The sequence below is a fragment of the Pagrus pagrus genome (genome assembly GCF_965226575.1).
Source record: "Pagrus pagrus genome assembly, chromosome: 2".
Taxonomy (NCBI): Eukaryota; Metazoa; Chordata; class Actinopteri; order Spariformes; family Sparidae; genus Pagrus; species Pagrus pagrus.
Genome location: NC_140186.1, coordinates 22674361 through 22691938, shown reverse-complemented (window position 1 = coordinate 22691938; position 17578 = coordinate 22674361). Strand labels below are relative to the sequence as shown.

Below are 17578 nucleotides of genomic sequence, written 5' to 3'. Positions count from 1 at the left end.
AATCCATCTTTGCATGTGTCCAAGTTCTTCCTACCATAATGAAGGCCACACACATAAACACACACGGCACTGCTTGCCGAGGATTTGTCCTCAGTGTTACTCTTTAAAAACAGCAAAGACGTTTTAAACATCCTTCCACTATTAGGTGCAGAGGGCATATTATGCACAAGTTTGTGTGTGTGTGTGTGTGTGTGTGTGTGTGTGTGCGTGTGTGTGTGTGTATTTGTGTGTGTGTGTGTGTGTGTGTGTGTGTGTGTGTGTGTGTGTGTATTGACGCAGCACTGCAGAACAATCTATACTAATGATTTCCCATAGACACCTCAAGTTGATCTGGGAACCGGGGAGGATGGGAGCGAGAGAAGTCAAAACAGATGAATGAAGAGATTGAAGAAAGAAAGACTGAAGGAAGGAAAAGGGAGGCGGTGATGGAGGAGCGGAGGGAGAGTATGGAAGGATAAATACCAGTGACAGTGAAAGCTGAAACAATGTCATTAAAGTGTTGATTAAAAGTGTACATTTCTGATCGTGTCTTTTTAATAAAAGGTATATAAGTTGTAACTAATGACTTTATACTAATGGATTATAAATCATTCACTAATATTTTATTGATGAGTTATACGCCATTAATAGGAGGTGGCTTTGGGTTGCCAGGTTGTGAAAAATCCCTCTTTCTGCTGAGTCATTAATAATCACCTCAATAACAAATGCTAACCTCCTAATAAGCCATCAGCAATAGTTAGTGAGTCATCTATTAATTATAAATGTTAATAAGTCATAAGTCTGAAGCTAATGAATAGTTAATACATGGATTGTTGCCCTGATGCCCTGCAACTAAAAAGATAAAGCAAGAGAAATTATTTATTAATCATTAATAAAGCCATTAGCAACAATGTGTATACAATAGGACGCTGTACTGAGCAGCCACCTGGTTGTGCTTGTCTTGAAGCTGTGGTTGCTGGCTGTGGCTTTAAAAAATGTTGGCTCCTTTGGTTCCTCAGTAGCTGATGAAGAGCCAATTTGGGCTCAAGATGTACTTTTTCTTAATGAATAAAGTCAGTTGGTTTTGTGAATGAGTTTCCATTGTTTTCACATGCCTGAAATGAGAGATTTCAGGCATCTGACATGAGATTTTTACGCTTTGATCTTCAACATAAAATACATCAGCAAATACCCTATTCGTGAATTTTAAATAAATAACTATATTTTTTATAAAGAGTGACTATTTCTGTGTTCTGACTTTGTATGTATGTACAGTACAATGTGTGTGTGTGTGTGTGTGTGTGTGTGTGTGTGTGTGTGTGTGTGTGCGTGTGTGTGTGTGTGTGTGTGTGTGTTGTGAAACCTTGAACCTGCACAGTGGAATTTCCTCCACTCACCTCACATTGTTCAGACTAACAAGGAGTTAGAAACACTCCACACCCTTCAATGTGTCTCTGAGGACTCATAAGCACTTCCAGGTCAAAAGTCCAGCAGGATGATCTCACGGGCAACCAGACCAGCTCACACATGCAGACACAGACACACACACACACCAGAAAATGCCACATCAACAGGTCGTTGACGTAGTTTTTCTTAAATAAGTGAATCAGTGTAGAGAAAGAGTGTGCCTGTATTCTTCTTCAGTCTCTCACCATCTATTGAAGCAGCAGTGTCATGTTTTCATACCTCTGGTGAAGGCTCACACCGTCCAGTCGTCCTCTGAAGGACATTCTGACCTCTATGGTAATGACAATACAAAAGTAGCCTCAGAGCATGAGAACAAATGAAATCATCCATCTCTGTTTTATCCTCTCTGTTTTCCCAGGCCTGACTGAGGGAAATCACTTATAGTGAAGCGGGCATAAGAAAACAAAGCAGAGGAGAAGGTGTCAGGGGGAGTGTCGAGATTAGGGGAAACATCCTTTTCCTTCAATTATTTTTGATTTCATTTTCATCCTGTGAAGTGGCTGATGCTCCTCACTTTTAAATGATCCTGGACCGGCTGCAAAATCTGACTTATACACAAGCTTGGTCCACTGAACTAATGCACATAAACTCACCAAAAGAAGAGCAGGTGATTCAACGAAACTCTTCAACCAATAAGTCTAGGATAGGTCCATCCCTCTGTCGCCTCTACTAGTCTGCTTCTGAACCAATCCAACAAGTTCTCCAGCAATGAAAACCCAAAGATGACCAATCACAGACGAGTGAAGGTGGGAAAAGTGTTTCTTCTTAAAGCTCAACTTCAAAATAAGCCAACAGATACACAGCCCGCATCAGATCTATACATCTGGCAGCCTGCAGGCCATATGCAACCTCATCAACCTCATTCTGGTGCTTTGAACATTTTGTTATTAATGTCTGTGGCTAGGAACAAAAATTGTCTTATTTCATTAAACAGTTATAACTCAAATCAGTCTGACAACCTACTCCACGTTTTATTTTATCCTCTTTTGTCTTGTTGTCACTTTCTACTTCCTGCTCACCTGTGTTCCCAGTGTTCTGTTTCCCTCCTGTGTTCCTCCCAAGTCTGATTGTCCCCCAACACCTGTCTCACAGTAGCCTAGTTAGCACTGCCCTGTTCACAGTGTCTCTCCACCTGCACCTCATCCACTCCTTAGTTTAGTTTGTATGTATTTAAGCCTGTGTTGTTCCCTCACTCTTTGTTGGTCCGTCTGCTCTGTTTTCCCACGTCAGTCCCGTGTTCCTTGTGTTCATCGTGTTCATGGTGTTCCTGCCTCTGAGCTTCAGGTTTGTTCTTCTTTTGTCTTTTTTTTTTTTTTTTAGCTGATTTGTCCCTGCCTGTTTTTGTTAGTTCTGTTTCTTGCTTTTTGGACATTTGAACCTATCTGTTTCTTCATACTCTGGTTTTGGTCTTCATCAAATCTGGGTTCAATTAAAATATCTGGGGTTTTTGTGGCTCGCAAAAAATGTTTGTCTATGTTTTATGAATGCTAAGAAATTTTCTCTCTCTGCTTTCTCTCTGGTCATGTCAGGCAGGTAATGAACAGTACCTGCTGCCTGTGGGGATTGATGAGAACGAATAATCATACAAAAATGTTCAGACCTTAAAACAAAAGAATGAACTGACACAGGTTCTTTTGGGGGTTTGCCACAACAGACTGTTTAACATGAAATAATATCATTTGATATTGATATAATTTCTGATATACTCAACCATGTATGGTTGACAGCAATACATCAGTGTTTATACAAAAAGCTCAGTTTTCTCCAATTCACACTACTCTATAAGTGAGATTTAAACTTGTATTTCCTCTGCAGAGCTCACTTTTGATGGCAGAAACTGAGACTCAAACTGTTTAGAAGGCCCAAACACAGGACAGCAACTGTTTTCGTAATAATTCACATTAACAGTACAATGTGTAAGAATTGTAGTTGAAGACAATCAAAGATTATTTGTAAAGTTATCCACAGAATGTGACAAAATAGCAGTTTTGACATTACGATGTCTGCTGTTACAGAAATATCTACTGAAGATAGCTACATGGTTAGCTAGCCCCGGCCCAAAGCTCCTGTTCTAGCACTGTAAACACAATCCCCAAGTCCATGAGCTTCCAGTTCGAGCTACTAGCTGCATGGCTAACTGAGCTAACTAGCTAAGGCGGCTTCTGTTTGCAGCAGTAAGATGTTACTCTGGTATGCTGGCCCCTATTTATTTTGAGGAGGGATTTGACAGGTGGCCAAATCTTACATATACAGTAGCATTTTTAATATTGACATGGCCTATGTGTGTGTGTGAGTGTGAGTGAGCGGGTTTAAGGTGTTGCTTTAAAGGGGAAAAAAGGGTTGTGGTGAGGCTTCAGAGTGTTTTCACACGAGTTTAAGTACTCAGTCACATGATCGTGTGCGTTTGTGTGTGTGTGTGTACTTATGTTATCGAGAGGAAGTGATTATAACTTGGTCAGGGGGAAACCTCCACTCCAGCTGCCATTGTTCGGCCCTTCCTGGTTGTTACAGAGGAAGACGTGACTCCATCACTGTCTGCCTCATTTTCTCTCTCTCTCAGTCTCTTTCTTCTCTTCCACATTTGATCTATTCATTTTCATATGTTTTGCGGCCTCCCCTCTTTTCTGCTATGATGTAACTGTACTCTGACTTAAGATACAATCTAAACTCACAGGATCCCTTTTTAGTTTCCTTTCATTTAGCTTCACATCACATATCATCACTTTTACCTCAACACACTAAAACAGATGAAAGTTGTGCTATGCTGCCACCTATCGTCGAAGACACGCTATTGGTTAATGTAAGTGATCGCAGTTTATCACCACAAAGTATTCACATTGTTGAATTATAAACCTGGTAGCTGCAATTGATTATGTGACTGTACATGGACATCACTCCTTTTCTCTTCATGTTGTTGTTCAGCTCATTAGTGATTCTTAACCCACAAAACTCATATCACATGAGTCATGATCAGGAAATAAGAGGATCAGCTGACTCTAGATACCTAAAACCTCTTCACACTGTATGGGTTTAAGAGTGTATTTGTTTGTGCATGCCTTTTATAAAATAACGAGCTGTCATTAAGTTATGACTTCATTAGTTTGCGCATGGATTTTTGCGCAATTTACTGAATACATCCTACATCCTGTCACAGACACGGGACACATTAGTTTCATACCATTCTTCTGCACATGCTGCAAATTAATGGATTCCCAGATGTGCGTCAAACATAAAGATGACTGGGCTGCTTGAAATGCGCACAGCTGCACGTGAATACATTGATAGGGGTGTTACAGCAATCACTGATAATCAGATTCACCTGAGGCGGCTCTCCTCATTATAACCTCCCCGCTGAAGGTTTCAGTGAGTTTTCACCTGTGTGTCTCAAGCAGAGAGGACGTGTCCACCATGCCCACCAAGAACATGACCGAGGAGCGCCTCACCAAATTCAAAAACAAGGGGAAAGATCCAGCTGTAAGTTGTTTATTTTTCAAGGTCGTGTTTATGAATGCTTTTTATGCACACTGCATCTTGGCTTCTTGCAGAAACTTCGGGAGAAAAGGATCACGGAGTGCGTGGAGCTGCGCAAAGCGCACAAGAATGAGAGTTTCCTGAAGAGAAGAAATATAACGCTGTCGTCTCTGCCGGACGAGGAGGCCCTGTCTCCTGATTACACCTCCAACGAGATGGTCCGTTCACAGAAACCTTTAAAAGATTTAATTCAATCAATTTGAATCTCTAACAGCCTGTCTGTCATTTAGGTGACCACTTTATCCATTGAGGATATCATTAATGCCGTGAACAGCGACTGCAAGGAGTCCCAAACCCGAGGCTGCCAGGCAGCCAGGTGAGCCATCAGGAAGGATTTAACAGTGGCGGACTGGAGCTTTTGAGGGTCAGGGGTGAGGGGAATTAAAGGCACCAGCTGCATGAGTGGGCACCACCAAGCAGAAAGTCCTAATGCATTAGCAAAACTGCTCCAAAGCGTGGTTAGGATTAAAATAGTCTTGCGTGACTTTAGTGCCAGTTAATGACTGCTATTACCTGTTTAACAGAAAATTGCCCCAAACCCATAAATGTAAGACAGAATTTTGTTTCCATCTTCATACAATGTTAGGATTTAGCTTTTTTCGCTTGTGACAGTTTGCAGAAATGCTACTTGGGCCTTCTAAGGGATTGTAGGGGTCATTTTCACCATTTTCTCACACTACTGACAAAGATGGGACAATGAGATTTTATTGCGAATAGCCTCAATTACACTCAATTGTGGAGGAACTAGGGTAAAGTGTGTCCATCATTGTAGTAAATTTCTTTCACCCTCTCCTCAGGAAGCTGCTTTCTCAGGAGCGTAACCCTCCCCTGAAGGAGATCATAGATGCAGGTATACTCTCTCGCTTTGTGTCCTTCCTGAGTATGGATGATGAGCCGACTCTGCAGTTTGAAGCAGCTTGGGCTCTCACGAACATCGCCTCCGGAACGTCTTGGCATACTCAACAGGTGGGAACACAGAACTGATCTTTGTATTGTGCCTAAGACATAATGAAACACTTTAAAATAGCTGTTAACCTAATAGACTTAATTGATGGAGGCTGTTTTTCTGACTGGCTCAGTTAAACATGTAGATTTGTCTCAGGTGGTTGAACATGGGGCCGTTCCTGCTTTCATCTCCTTGCTGACCTCGCCAATGTTGCACATCAGTGAACAGGCTGTCTGGGCTCTCGGAAACATTGCCGGTAAAATGATAAGTAGACTTAATGTGCTATATTGCCGTCATGTCTGAATTTGACTTTGGATACATACAACTGTTAAATCTGGATGTTGAGCTACTAAAAGGACAACTGGAAAGTGGTTCTTGACCTTATAGACAATTAACTGGTCTCATTTCCACTATGAAGGTCTCGGCATATAAAAATATTGCCTTGAATACACATTGATCTCATTGTTGCTGTACTAATGCCACAAAATGTGACCACTTGACAGGTGATGGTCCAGCTTATCGAGACGTCCTGATTGGGTGCAATGTTATCCCGGCCCTACTGTCCCGCATCTCTCCAGACACACCAGTAAGTCAAAACTTTACAAGGCTGGTGCCGACTATGTGTCCGGGTTTATCTACAGACCACATTTACTCCTGACTTCTCAGAAGAGTACTCCACCAATTACACTCATGTAGCACTATCGACTTGTGATGGCTGTTTTTTTTTTTGTTTTGTTTTTTAAAGTAACAAAAGATGCAGGAGAGCAAGTGATTGGATATTTTTTTTTTCACATTTTCTCACTTTTCAAAATCTGGCAATGCAGGTTTGTTCAAATCAAATCAAATCAAATCAAATTTTATTTGTATAGCCCAAATTCACAAATCACAGTTTGCCTCAGAGGGCTTTACAATCTGTACAGAGACGACACCCTCTGTCCTTCGACCCTCGATTCGAGTGAGGAAAAACTTGCCCCAAAAAAAGGCCCTTTTAACGGGGAAAAAATGCGGAAGAAACCTCAGGGAGAGCCACAGAGGAGGGATCCCTCTCCCAGGACGGACAGACGTGCAATAGATGTCGCATGTACAGAGCAGATCAACGAGATCACAATGTATTCAATTATAAGCGATGGTTGACAGGAGTGAAAGTACACAAAGATGTATTACAGCGATAATGATGAAATGCACATGGAAATGTGATTACTAGTGATAACAGTAGTAATGATCAATGGCAAGGATGGTATGTAGCAATGCAGTACGATAATAGTAGTGGAACGTATGTAACAGAGATGTGACTAATATTAGCGACAGTAGTGGTGGGTGTCAGGCAGGGTCATGGCAGTAGGCGCATCCACGATCAGGCAGGGCCATAGCAGTAGGCGCATCCACGATCAGGCAGGGCCATAGCAGTAGGCGCATCCACGATCAGGCAGGGCCATAGCAGTGGGCGCATCCACGATCCACGATCCACGACCCGGGCGCGGCCAGGATCCAAGGGAGCCTGTAGGACTAGAAAGCACAAGGACTCCGGGGAAGAAGCAAGTCAGTGACATGCAGAGATGGGGCATGTATACAGGCATAATGTATACAGATGGAGAGGAGAGGGGAGGAGAGAGAAGCTCAGTGTGTCATTGTCCCCCGGACTAGGCCTATAGCAGCATAACTAAGAGCTCGTCCAGGACAGGCCTGTTATGCTAGTAGTGGCTAATGTAGCCCCAAGCAGACATGAGTGGGGTACATAGGTATACTTAGAATATCAGTGCAAGCATGCAAGTCATACTTTGATTAGATTTTTCTAAAAACTGATGTCCAACTTGATATTTGCAAATACCAGAGCAGCTAAAATGTCCAAATTTAGATGTCTTGCAGCCAAATGCAGTTCAATATTATACCCAGATGTGATTGATACAGTGATAAATCCACAGTATTTTGATCCTTGCATGACAAACTGAAACGTCAAACCTGTCTTGATGACATGAATGCTCAAGATGTTCACATGGGAATCTTTCCCATCTCTACAAACTCTCGCATATGAAGTGTTGCATAAGCTCACGCCTTTTGATGCCACACGTTGAGATTTTTGCATTTTCAAACTTTCCAGCACCTTTTTTTTTTAAAAAAAAAACTGTGTAAAGGAGTTCCCCCTAACCTTTCCTCAGCTGTGGGCGAGAAGTCTAAATTTTGCTGCTGTATAATGTCAGTCATATGCTCCATCATTCCAGGTTGGCTACCTGCGCAATCTAACATGGACATTGTCCAACTTGTGTCGCAATAAGAACCCGTGTCCGCCGCTGTCTGCGGTCCTGCAGGTAGGTGGCCATCACAGCTCAGTAGTCTGAATATCTTTGACACCCAGTGCTTCATTCTGAGTCCAGAAAGGTGATGCTCTAACTGTTGTTCGTTCAGGTACTTCCCTCTCTGATCCAGCTGCTCCATCTCGGTGACAAGGACATCTTGTCTGATGCATGCTGGGCGATCTCCTACCTCTCAGATGGTGACAATGACCGTATTGATGTTGTGGTGAAAACTGGTATCGTAACCCGACTGGTGGAGCTCATGAGCCACGAGGAGCTCAGTGTTATGGTAGCGTGGTCTTGGCTCATTCAGCCCTCTGAAAAATGCTTTCTAACATTAAACATTCTGTCAGGAGGTATTCAAAGTTTACCCCTCTGACCTGCAGACCCCGGCTCTCCGCTCCATCGGGAACATAGTGAGCGGCTCAGACCTGCAGACCCAGGCGGCCGTTGATGCCGGCGTTCTGAACTTCCTTCCTCAACTGATGAGACACCCGAAGGCCAGCGTGCAAAAAGAGGCAGCGTGGGCATTGTCCAACATCGCTGCAGGGCCCTGTAAGCAAATCCAACAGCTCATCACCTGTGGCCTGCTCCCTCCATTGGTGGAGCAGCTCAGAAATGTGAGTTATGAACCACAGGCGTGCTTGGCATTTGGATGGTGAAACCAAAATTTTACTCATCTGCATCGGCCTAATTCAGAGCATTTTGACACGTCACAGGAAGAAACTGAATGATGCTATGGTCAATCTTTCCTCAGGGTGACTTCAAGACTCAAAGGGAGGCAGTGTGGGCAGTGACAAACTTCACCAGTGGGGGCACTGTGGAGCAGGTGGTCACTCTGGTGCAGAGTGGCGCTCTGGAGGCAATCATCAACCTGCTGCAGGTCAAAGATGCTAAAGTCATTCTGGTCATACTGGATGCCATCAACAACATCTTCATGGTAAGGGGACAACTATCAATTATTTACATAAAATTGTTCAAAAAGATCAGATGGTTTCAGTTACTGTACGTGACTTTTCAGGCTGCAGAGAAACTCGGTGAGACGGAGAAACTCAGCCTGCTGGTTGAAGAGCTGGGAGGACTGGACCGCATCGAGACGCTGCAGAACCATGACAACGATACTGTGTACCAGGCTGCTCATAGCCTCATTGAGCGGTACTTTGGTGATGTAAGTATCTGAACGCTCAACAAACTACCTACATTTAAGAGTGGCTCTAAGGTTTGACAACCTGGTGCATGATCAGATTGTTTTAAAGGGTTTTTCTTTATGCAGCTTTACAACATCTAGTTAAATTTTTACAACAACTAAACTTTGCAATAAGCTTGTCTGTATCTGATTGTGAGGGAGTCCATGTATCACTCTTGGTAAAAGGGCTCCAATGTAATGTGTCTTTATACTGAAGTTTCAGTTGGTGTTTGACAAAACCTTTTCCCTCTCGTCCTTCTAGGATGACATCGAGGGAGTGAAGGTCGACACTACAGAGGATGCTTTTGTGTTTAAGAGTCCAGATGTTCAAAGAACCTTTGAATTTTAACCTCAGACTTTACTATTGTGTGTATGTTCTTGATAAATTTGTTTAAAGAAAATAAATAAATTTCATACAGTTGGTTCCCTACAAAGTATTTGATGCATGTTAATCTGAAGTGTACATTTTTAGCTGTAAAAAGGTATCTGGCAAACGGTACAAATTCAAGGACTGATTATTGCAGCAGAGGCTTCACATACTCTAGTTGCATCATAAATGTTACTGATTAAATTTGCTCAGTATAAAAGACTGCTAGACTGATCTATGGCTTATAAATTGCCAACAAATTGTGTATAGACTGGACTACTACCACCAATTCATCACTTTTTTTTTTTTTTTTAAATTTGCTGACTTTAAGATTTTAAAAATAGGATGGTTGACAGTGCAGTTAAAGGGACTTCCCAGAGAAAGGAAAGTTCTCTTGGTTTGACACATATTTCATCAGAGTGGTAATTTCTCAAGTCAAGATCGGATCAAACCTTGATTACTCATGGCCACTTCACAAACTTGTTTCACTTTGAAAATATCAGGATTTTGAAAGGCTAAAAATGTATCATATCCATTTGAATGACTTGCAGAATACAAAGGCTTTCTTTTTTTGTCTGACTAGGGTTTTCCCCAAACACCTGTTTCTAACATGTAGCATCATGCAGATCCTCTTCAATAGGAGGAGCAGTTGGCTTTTCTTTTTCCCCCCCCCCCATTTCTGTGGTGTAATGTTTTTTCTGACACAATATGAAACCGAAACCATCCATGTGGGTAAATGCCAATTGGAAGTAAGGGGAAAATTGGGTAATTTGGGTGAACTGACCCTTTCACCTTGCAACTTCCATCTTTTGGAGTTGATGAAATTGACAAAAATCTTGCTTGCCACCAAAAATATACTTATTGGGGAAAACCCTTGGTAACTCACAAGATTGACAGCGTGGTGTTTTCACATTGTAACTCCACCCCTGCCCTGTAGGCTACTCACCCACAGCAGCTCCAATATAAGACAACAGGCACAATAAGACCTCACTAGAACCTGCTGCTGTTACCTGATGAGATTAACTTGATCATACTGCGAGTTATATACTGTGGTCTGGAAAAAAACTGCCTTTGTATCTTTTTAGGCATCTTCAATCATGTTGAAAAGGAGTATGTTGTTTGGTGTCCTCTGCTGCCTCTGTGTAAGGATCAGACTTCTGAATGCAATGACGGTAAGAACATGTGCAACAATATCCACTAATGTAAAAATATTCTAAAAGGGAAACTGTTTTGGTTCTTGAAAACCAAAAGGTGTACATTATTTGAAATGACTGCAACGAATCATCAAATCAAACTGCAGCGAATTCAAAACCAGTAAGTCTTGAAGTACCAGATCTTATCCTGTAATGTGAGTCATGTTTTATACAAAGGGCATGAGAGGCTAAAAATCTTAAGTTGAGTGCAGGGCTGTAAATATGGAAAAACTACAGTATGCGGTCTCATCTGGGTCAGAACCACAATTGTAGAAATATTGAGGTCATATTGTATGTCTGGGGCCTTAGTATCACTCAGCAAGATACCATATCACTCACTGTAGCAGTCGGAAACAAACAGGTGTTTGGGATGTTTTAGTTCCTGGCTTCCTCGCAGCTCCTTCCATTTCTTGTTGCTAGCATCACCCATCGGCAGCAGCCTGGCTGCTGTCCAAAGCAAGAAACGACAAATAATACCAAATCCTCTTCGTGTTTTGGTTGTGCAATGGCAGACACACTTACTTTGTGCTGCAAATCAAACTTTCAATTTTCAAGGAAAAATCCTGCTGCAATTTAAAAGCGGGTGGTGTATTTTTTTTTTCTATAGTGATTCCACTGTCCAGAAAAAAAGTGGCTGGAAATGCAGAATCCCTTTTGTTGTACTGGAAGAAGTCAAATCTAAGTGTAGGATTATTAAAACCCTAAAATGACCCACTAAGAAGAAGAATTTAACGATTTAATTTAGACTTTTTAGAATTAAAGATGGTGTTGAAAACCCAGAATTCCCAGACAGATTAAAAAAGACATGTGTCCTCAGTGTAGCTTCAGACCTGGTCTCAGTTGAACTGTTTATGTTGCAGCCCTGCATCTCAATAAACTCCATGTTCTCTTTTTTCTACAGTTGCCTGAACAGGTCACCATGAAGGCCCTTTGGAAAAGTTCTGATGTTGAGACGACACCTACACAGGAGGCTGCAGTGGACCCTTCTCCAGCATCTGAAGATCCTGTAAAAGTAAAGAATATGTCCTTTCAGGCTGCCATTCAGAAAAACACCCATGGCTCGGTGAAGATATCTGGTACTTCAGTGCAGGACCCGTCAGGTCCATCCAGCATCATCAGAATCCCTCTGAGCCCGTCTCCGGACTCTGTTGATGACATGTACTACGGCTGCTCCCAGAAGATGCTGATCAATGTGAAACGTCACTACTTCCCAAGGAGCACCAGGGAAGGTTTGCACTCCACCTACACAAAACTCTGTGCCCACAAAGCCATGAGGAGTCAGGACATGTATGACCCGCTGTCCTGGATCCACTTCAGGGCCCTGTGTGCCTACACAGCCGGGTCGTATGATGAGTTAAACCGAGCAGTTCGCAAGGGGAGGGCCTCCTACAAGACCTCGTTTGAGTTCCATGCCCTTCACTTCCTGCTGTCAGACGCCATCCGGCTCCTGAAACTCAACCAGAGAGGCTGCTACACCACCTACCGGAGAAGCAGACTGCTCTTCAGCGGGGAACAAGGACAAACCATGCGCTTCGGCTCATTTGCCTCCAGCTCCTTCAACAAGGATCTGCGTCACTTTGGACGGAGGACCTGCTTTGAGATCCACACATGTTTCGGTGCTTACCTCAAGTCCTATTCAGAGTTTGACTCAGACGAGGATGAAGTGCTGATTCCTCCATATGAGATGTTTAATATTGTCTCTGTGGACACGTCAGGACAGAATGATTTACAGTGTGAGGTTGTCTACAAGCTTGAGACCGCCGGAGTTCACAGCAGTCTCAACTGTCAGGCTATGGACCTTCTTTAGAAGCTGGTTTTAACAATATATCATTCTAATGCATCAATGTAAATACAGTCACCATTTTTATTACCATTTTCTGTTTTGAAATTATTAAAACATGACTTTATTGACATTGAAAGTTAATTCTTGACCTTGGAGACAACAGTAGACAAAACCATGAGATCCATTTAGTAGCTGCTCTGCAGGTGGATTGTTTTGCCAGTCACTGTTATCAATAATAATTAATACTAATTAACATGCAGTTTGTTTACTTTTATTTGCTCTTATGCCTCTTAGTATTCTTTAAAACTGGGGTGGAGGCGACAAGTTGTGACTCGTTCTGTTTGACAGGAGGCATTTAAGGTTTCTTTTTGACAAAATAGCTTGTGTTTCTTTAACAGTCAAAGAGATATTGGAAACAAAACAATCAACTATTACATCGTTCAAAAACTGAGTTTGGTTCAGATTGTCAATACAATGATTCCAGAAATCACAATGATATTTTCACGGTATCTAACCACACTGTGGTTAGTGTCTCGCTCTCGTCGGTCATCTCTTCCAACGTGGTTTTTGGGCAGCAGAAGGAGCCACATATTGTGGTAATGGCTAGCCGGCTCATAATTGCATTGTCGCTGTCTCCTTTTTTTCTTTGTTTTATGACAGGAGTCACCCACCGTTAATGCGCAGTAGTGCCATCTACTATGATAATGCAAGAACAGAAAGAATTGGAAATGATTGAAGAGGTGCTGATTATGTAGACCAGGGTTGCCCAAACTTTTTCCCTTGGAGGGCCAAAACTAAACCTTAATGTTGGACCATGGGCTAAAAACAAAGCCCAATTGTACTGTACTGTACTGTTAATCTGGAAAATGGTACTATGAAACTATAGAAAATGCCTCTCAGGGCTTCCTAAGCAGTAGGATCACAAGGTCCCTTACTTGAACTTACTTCCGGTCCACCAAAATATACCCTGTGGCGAGCCAACTTTGGCCAGCCCAAGTTAGAAATGTTATTGTAGGTGTATTATTAACATAATATCAATATTTCATTTGTATATATCATTATTATCAGTATTGGCATATCCCAACAGCCCTATAACCTGTAATCTTTTGGGTATCTCAAGGACCAAATTCTGACCCCCTTTAATGCACAACAGCCCACTCCACAAATAACATTGTAAATAAGACCCAATAGGGCAAGGCTTCATGTTGTAATAAGAGGCCATTTTATCAAGAAATTTGCAGCATGTATAAAAATTGAAATGCAAACCTGGTCAGGACGACTTTAAGAAAGTAAATCTGCACGTGATTATATGTACAATTAACTATGAAAGAGAAGCTGTACAGGTGTTGCTGCCCACAGGTTGAAAAAAACAATTCCACTGCTATTTCTGAAAAGACTCAACAATACTGTCAGCCAGAGAACATTTGTCTTTTCATAAATATTTATATTTATAACTAAGATGAATGGAAGTGACAAGAAACTAAATCAAAACTTTAATAAACAGACTTTCCATGACAATTAAATTCATTTTACAAAGATGTAAAAAAAAATTTACACATTTATTTTATCTCATTCTTAAGAAATGATCAAAATGACTCCTAAGCTAACTCTTAGCACCATCCTTTATCATCAGCATGTGAATATCTGTCTCTTTACAGCTGATAGCAATAATTATCAAAAACTAGTTCACAGAAACAGTCTGGAATCATGAGATCTCATGCTGAACTGTTTCCCAGTAACTTGAGAGCAGACTGAGGTCCTTGCATTGGTCGCTTGTTCAATGGAGGTCCCGGATAACAATCCTGGAATCTACTGCACGAACCCCTTGTTCATTAAGCCACGATGAGACATGACTTATAATATAACGCTGTCCAGTAAGGCAAGAGAGGTGGCACTGCATTTTAATATGTAGACTTGATATTACATATGACTGAAATCTGTGAGGAGACGAGTGTCCAAAAACATGAAATCCTAAAAATGGACGCCCCTTTCCAAAATTCACATTTTTTTTAAAGGTAGCAGAGGTTTGTCCTTAATGCCCAGTCATAAAGCCGGTCACACAATTCACTATCTTATGCAAGAGAGAATTTCAAGTTTCAATAGTGTGACTTCCCTCGTTTGCCCACCGTGAGAAGCTGAATGCTTCAAAAAGAAACAGGAAGTGTAGAAATAGGCAGTGGACAGAAAGGGCAATCTGCCGTTATTGCTAAAAATATACAGTTAGCTGAGGTCAACTGCTGTTTAGAAGATAAATTACTACTGACTTACAGTAGGAATATGTGAGTGATTTGGCCCATAAGATGCAATCAAGACGGAGTGTTTTATTAATGACAGTAAATAAATAAATACCAGAAGAAAAAAAAAACAAAAAAAAAAGAACACAGCATGAGGTGGAGAAGGTTTAGTCTTCTCCTTGTAGTCTGAACCTGTATCAGTCAGTGTTGGGGTGTGTGTGTGTGTGTGTGTCTACATCTTCTCGTAGGTGAGTTCATGTCCACATGTGGTGCAGGTTTTCTTGTAGAGATCCTCCTCTGGATCGACCACCTCCTCTGGTCCGTACTGGTGTTGGTGAACGCTGGTGTCTTTGGTCCACATGCTGCTCCTCACCGCCCTGCGCAGCTCTGACACACAAACGCATACACACGACACATTCAGAGTTGATCAGGTCGACGCTCACCCTGCAGCCTGAAAGCTGATGTTTGAATATTTTGAAACCGACCTTTGACCTTCTTGTTGAAGCGCTTTTGTTTCTGCACCTCTTTGTTATCTTCCCTCGTCTCTTTGGCCTCCTCCAGAGCCTCCTCTGAACCCCACACCTCCATACATCGCTTCACCACCTGGACGCCCAGATAGATAGTTCAGATAGACGCAACAAATCACACCATACCTTACAGCACAAGCAGGTTTTTGGTAACTCAGGATTCATCTAATAATTGATTCATCAATCAATAATTAACATAATATAATAAATATTTTACTTCTGCATCAGCCAGTAGTTTTAAAGGTTGTTAAATGTTAATTAACAAAATATTTATCATACTTATGCTGTTGAAGTTTTAGTGTAGTGTGAAAGTTAACCTGCACTTATTTACTTAGTCATTGGATCTAACTTAAATACTAAAGTAGCATTGGCAAATCCTGCTAAACATCAATACGGGTCAATATGGGAAAATATATTATGAATATTAACCAGAACTACCTCACCATCCATCCACACACACACACAAACCATTGTTTACTGCTCCTGTCTTCCTACCTGAGGTTTGAGGTAGAGCTTCATGTCTCCCCAGCGTGGGTTATGAGGGTTTTTCTTCAGTATGAACCTGAGCGGAGGTTCTCTCTTGTCCAGGTCACAGTCCTTCAGCAGGTAATGCTGCTTGGCCTCAGTTCTGGAGATCAGCTTATGCTTCTCCTCATTGTCTCTGAGGGGGAAAGAAGCTCCTACTGTTAAAGCATCTGAATGATTTCCAGCCACGTATATAACAGGGTGAATAGTGTCTCTGTCTCAGCCACTCTGCCCCCCTACCACTTGTTTCTGCACTATGTGACTTCAGTGAGAGGGGAGGATCACAGCGTTACACACATTTACTTCAACATAACAGTTTTCAACACATAACATTGTTATGACATAATTAGTTTTGTCCGTAGTCAGCACCTACATTACGTCTGACGAATTGTTACAGACCTGGGATTTGTATTTATATTTCTATATAATGTTGCTTTAAACACAAATTTTCAAACTATTGGAAGGTTTGAGATGAGTAAAGAAAATTACATGTTTGATCCTAAATATGAGTATATGCAGAATAATAAGACATAATAAACTTTGTTCTGTGTTCTTTGAAATTATTTTGGTGAATATTTATACTACGTGTGTGTGTGTGTGTGTGTGTGTGTGTGTACCTGCACTTGTCACACACGGACAGGTCAAAGCTGTTGCTGAGGTAGGAGTCCATAAAGGGCTTTTGACAGTCATCACACACCAGGTAGTCTGCCTCAATCACAGGAGCTGGAAACAACACACACACACACACACACACACACACACACACACACACACACACACATATGTAAATGAGCATGCATGCACAGACTCGAGTTTCTAAATACACACACCACACACACACACACACACACCTGGCTGATGCACAACCTTCCTGGTCCTCTGCTCCTCCTCTCCGTCCTCCTCCTCCTCGATGAAGAAGCCGGCCCCGGAGTCGATGGTCCTGGACACTTTGGCCGAGGTCGCCCCCTCCACGGCGGACAAAGAGCGGCTCGCCAGTCTGGCTTGCCGGAGCATCAACGCCCGCTGCCGGTTCCGCTCGATCTTAGCCCGCATCGCTGCTGAAAGCTCGGGTTTGGGAGTCTGTTCTGGACCGGGACCGGCTGCATCCAGCCCCCCTGACTCCGACGGGTCCATGCTGGTCTCTCACACCACGATCAGCACATAGAAGTGAATAAAATGACTCTGAGCACCAGGTTGTGTTTGTTTCATTCACAGTGCAGCGTTACACTGTTGTTACGAAACTGACAGCTGCACACTTCCGGCTCCTTCTGCTTCTTCTTCTTCTTCTTTACTTTAAACTTTGAGGTGCATTACCGCCACCTCCTGTATCGGGATGTAAAGGACCAGAAGACTCCTCTTTAAATAAAAATAAATAAAGTTTGTTGCATGTGAAACTTAACAAGTTCTTCTTATAAAAATAATTTGAACTCCTCATTAGAATATTGTTTCATTTTTCTTCTTCTTCACATCCTTGTATGTGTATTTAAAGGTTCAGTCTGCAGGATTTAGGGTTATCAATTCACAGAAATGGCATATAATATTCATAAAA

The 17578-nt window shown here is 42.0% G+C and overlaps 3 protein-coding genes across 3 annotated transcripts; 2 read left to right on the top strand and 1 right to left on the bottom strand.

The window, feature by feature from the left end:
* Positions 1-4808: 4808 nt before the first annotated feature.
* kpna7 (karyopherin alpha 7 (importin alpha 8)) lies at positions 4809-9818 on the top strand. Its single transcript, XM_084379475.1, has 12 exons — positions 4809-4920; positions 4992-5135; positions 5208-5293; positions 5775-5943; positions 6080-6179; positions 6427-6509; positions 8143-8229; positions 8327-8503; positions 8601-8834; positions 8972-9154; positions 9236-9382; positions 9663-9818. The coding sequence occupies exons 1-12, from the start codon at positions 4855-4857 to the stop codon at positions 9747-9749; spliced, it is 1563 nt and encodes a 520-aa protein (XP_084235601.1). The 5' UTR covers positions 4809-4854; the 3' UTR covers positions 9750-9818.
* Positions 9819-10858: 1040 nt separating this feature from the next.
* LOC311270728 (NAD(P)(+)--arginine ADP-ribosyltransferase 2-like) lies at positions 10859-12860 on the top strand. Its single transcript, XM_084375845.1, has 2 exons — positions 10859-10939; positions 11862-12860. The coding sequence occupies exons 1-2, from the start codon at positions 10865-10867 to the stop codon at positions 12765-12767; spliced, it is 981 nt and encodes a 326-aa protein (XP_084231971.1). The 5' UTR covers positions 10859-10864; the 3' UTR covers positions 12768-12860.
* Positions 12861-14223: 1363 nt separating this feature from the next.
* Positions 14224-17293, bottom strand: xpa (xeroderma pigmentosum, complementation group A). The gene is made up of 5 exons (XM_084343344.1): positions 16881-17293; positions 16647-16752; positions 16000-16165; positions 15463-15580; positions 14224-15364 (listed from the first exon to the last, which is right to left on the bottom strand). The coding sequence occupies exons 1-5, from the start codon at positions 17161-17163 to the stop codon at positions 15210-15212; spliced, it is 828 nt and encodes a 275-aa protein (XP_084199470.1). The 5' UTR covers positions 17164-17293; the 3' UTR covers positions 14224-15209.
* Between the last annotated feature and the right edge of the window lie 285 nt (positions 17294-17578).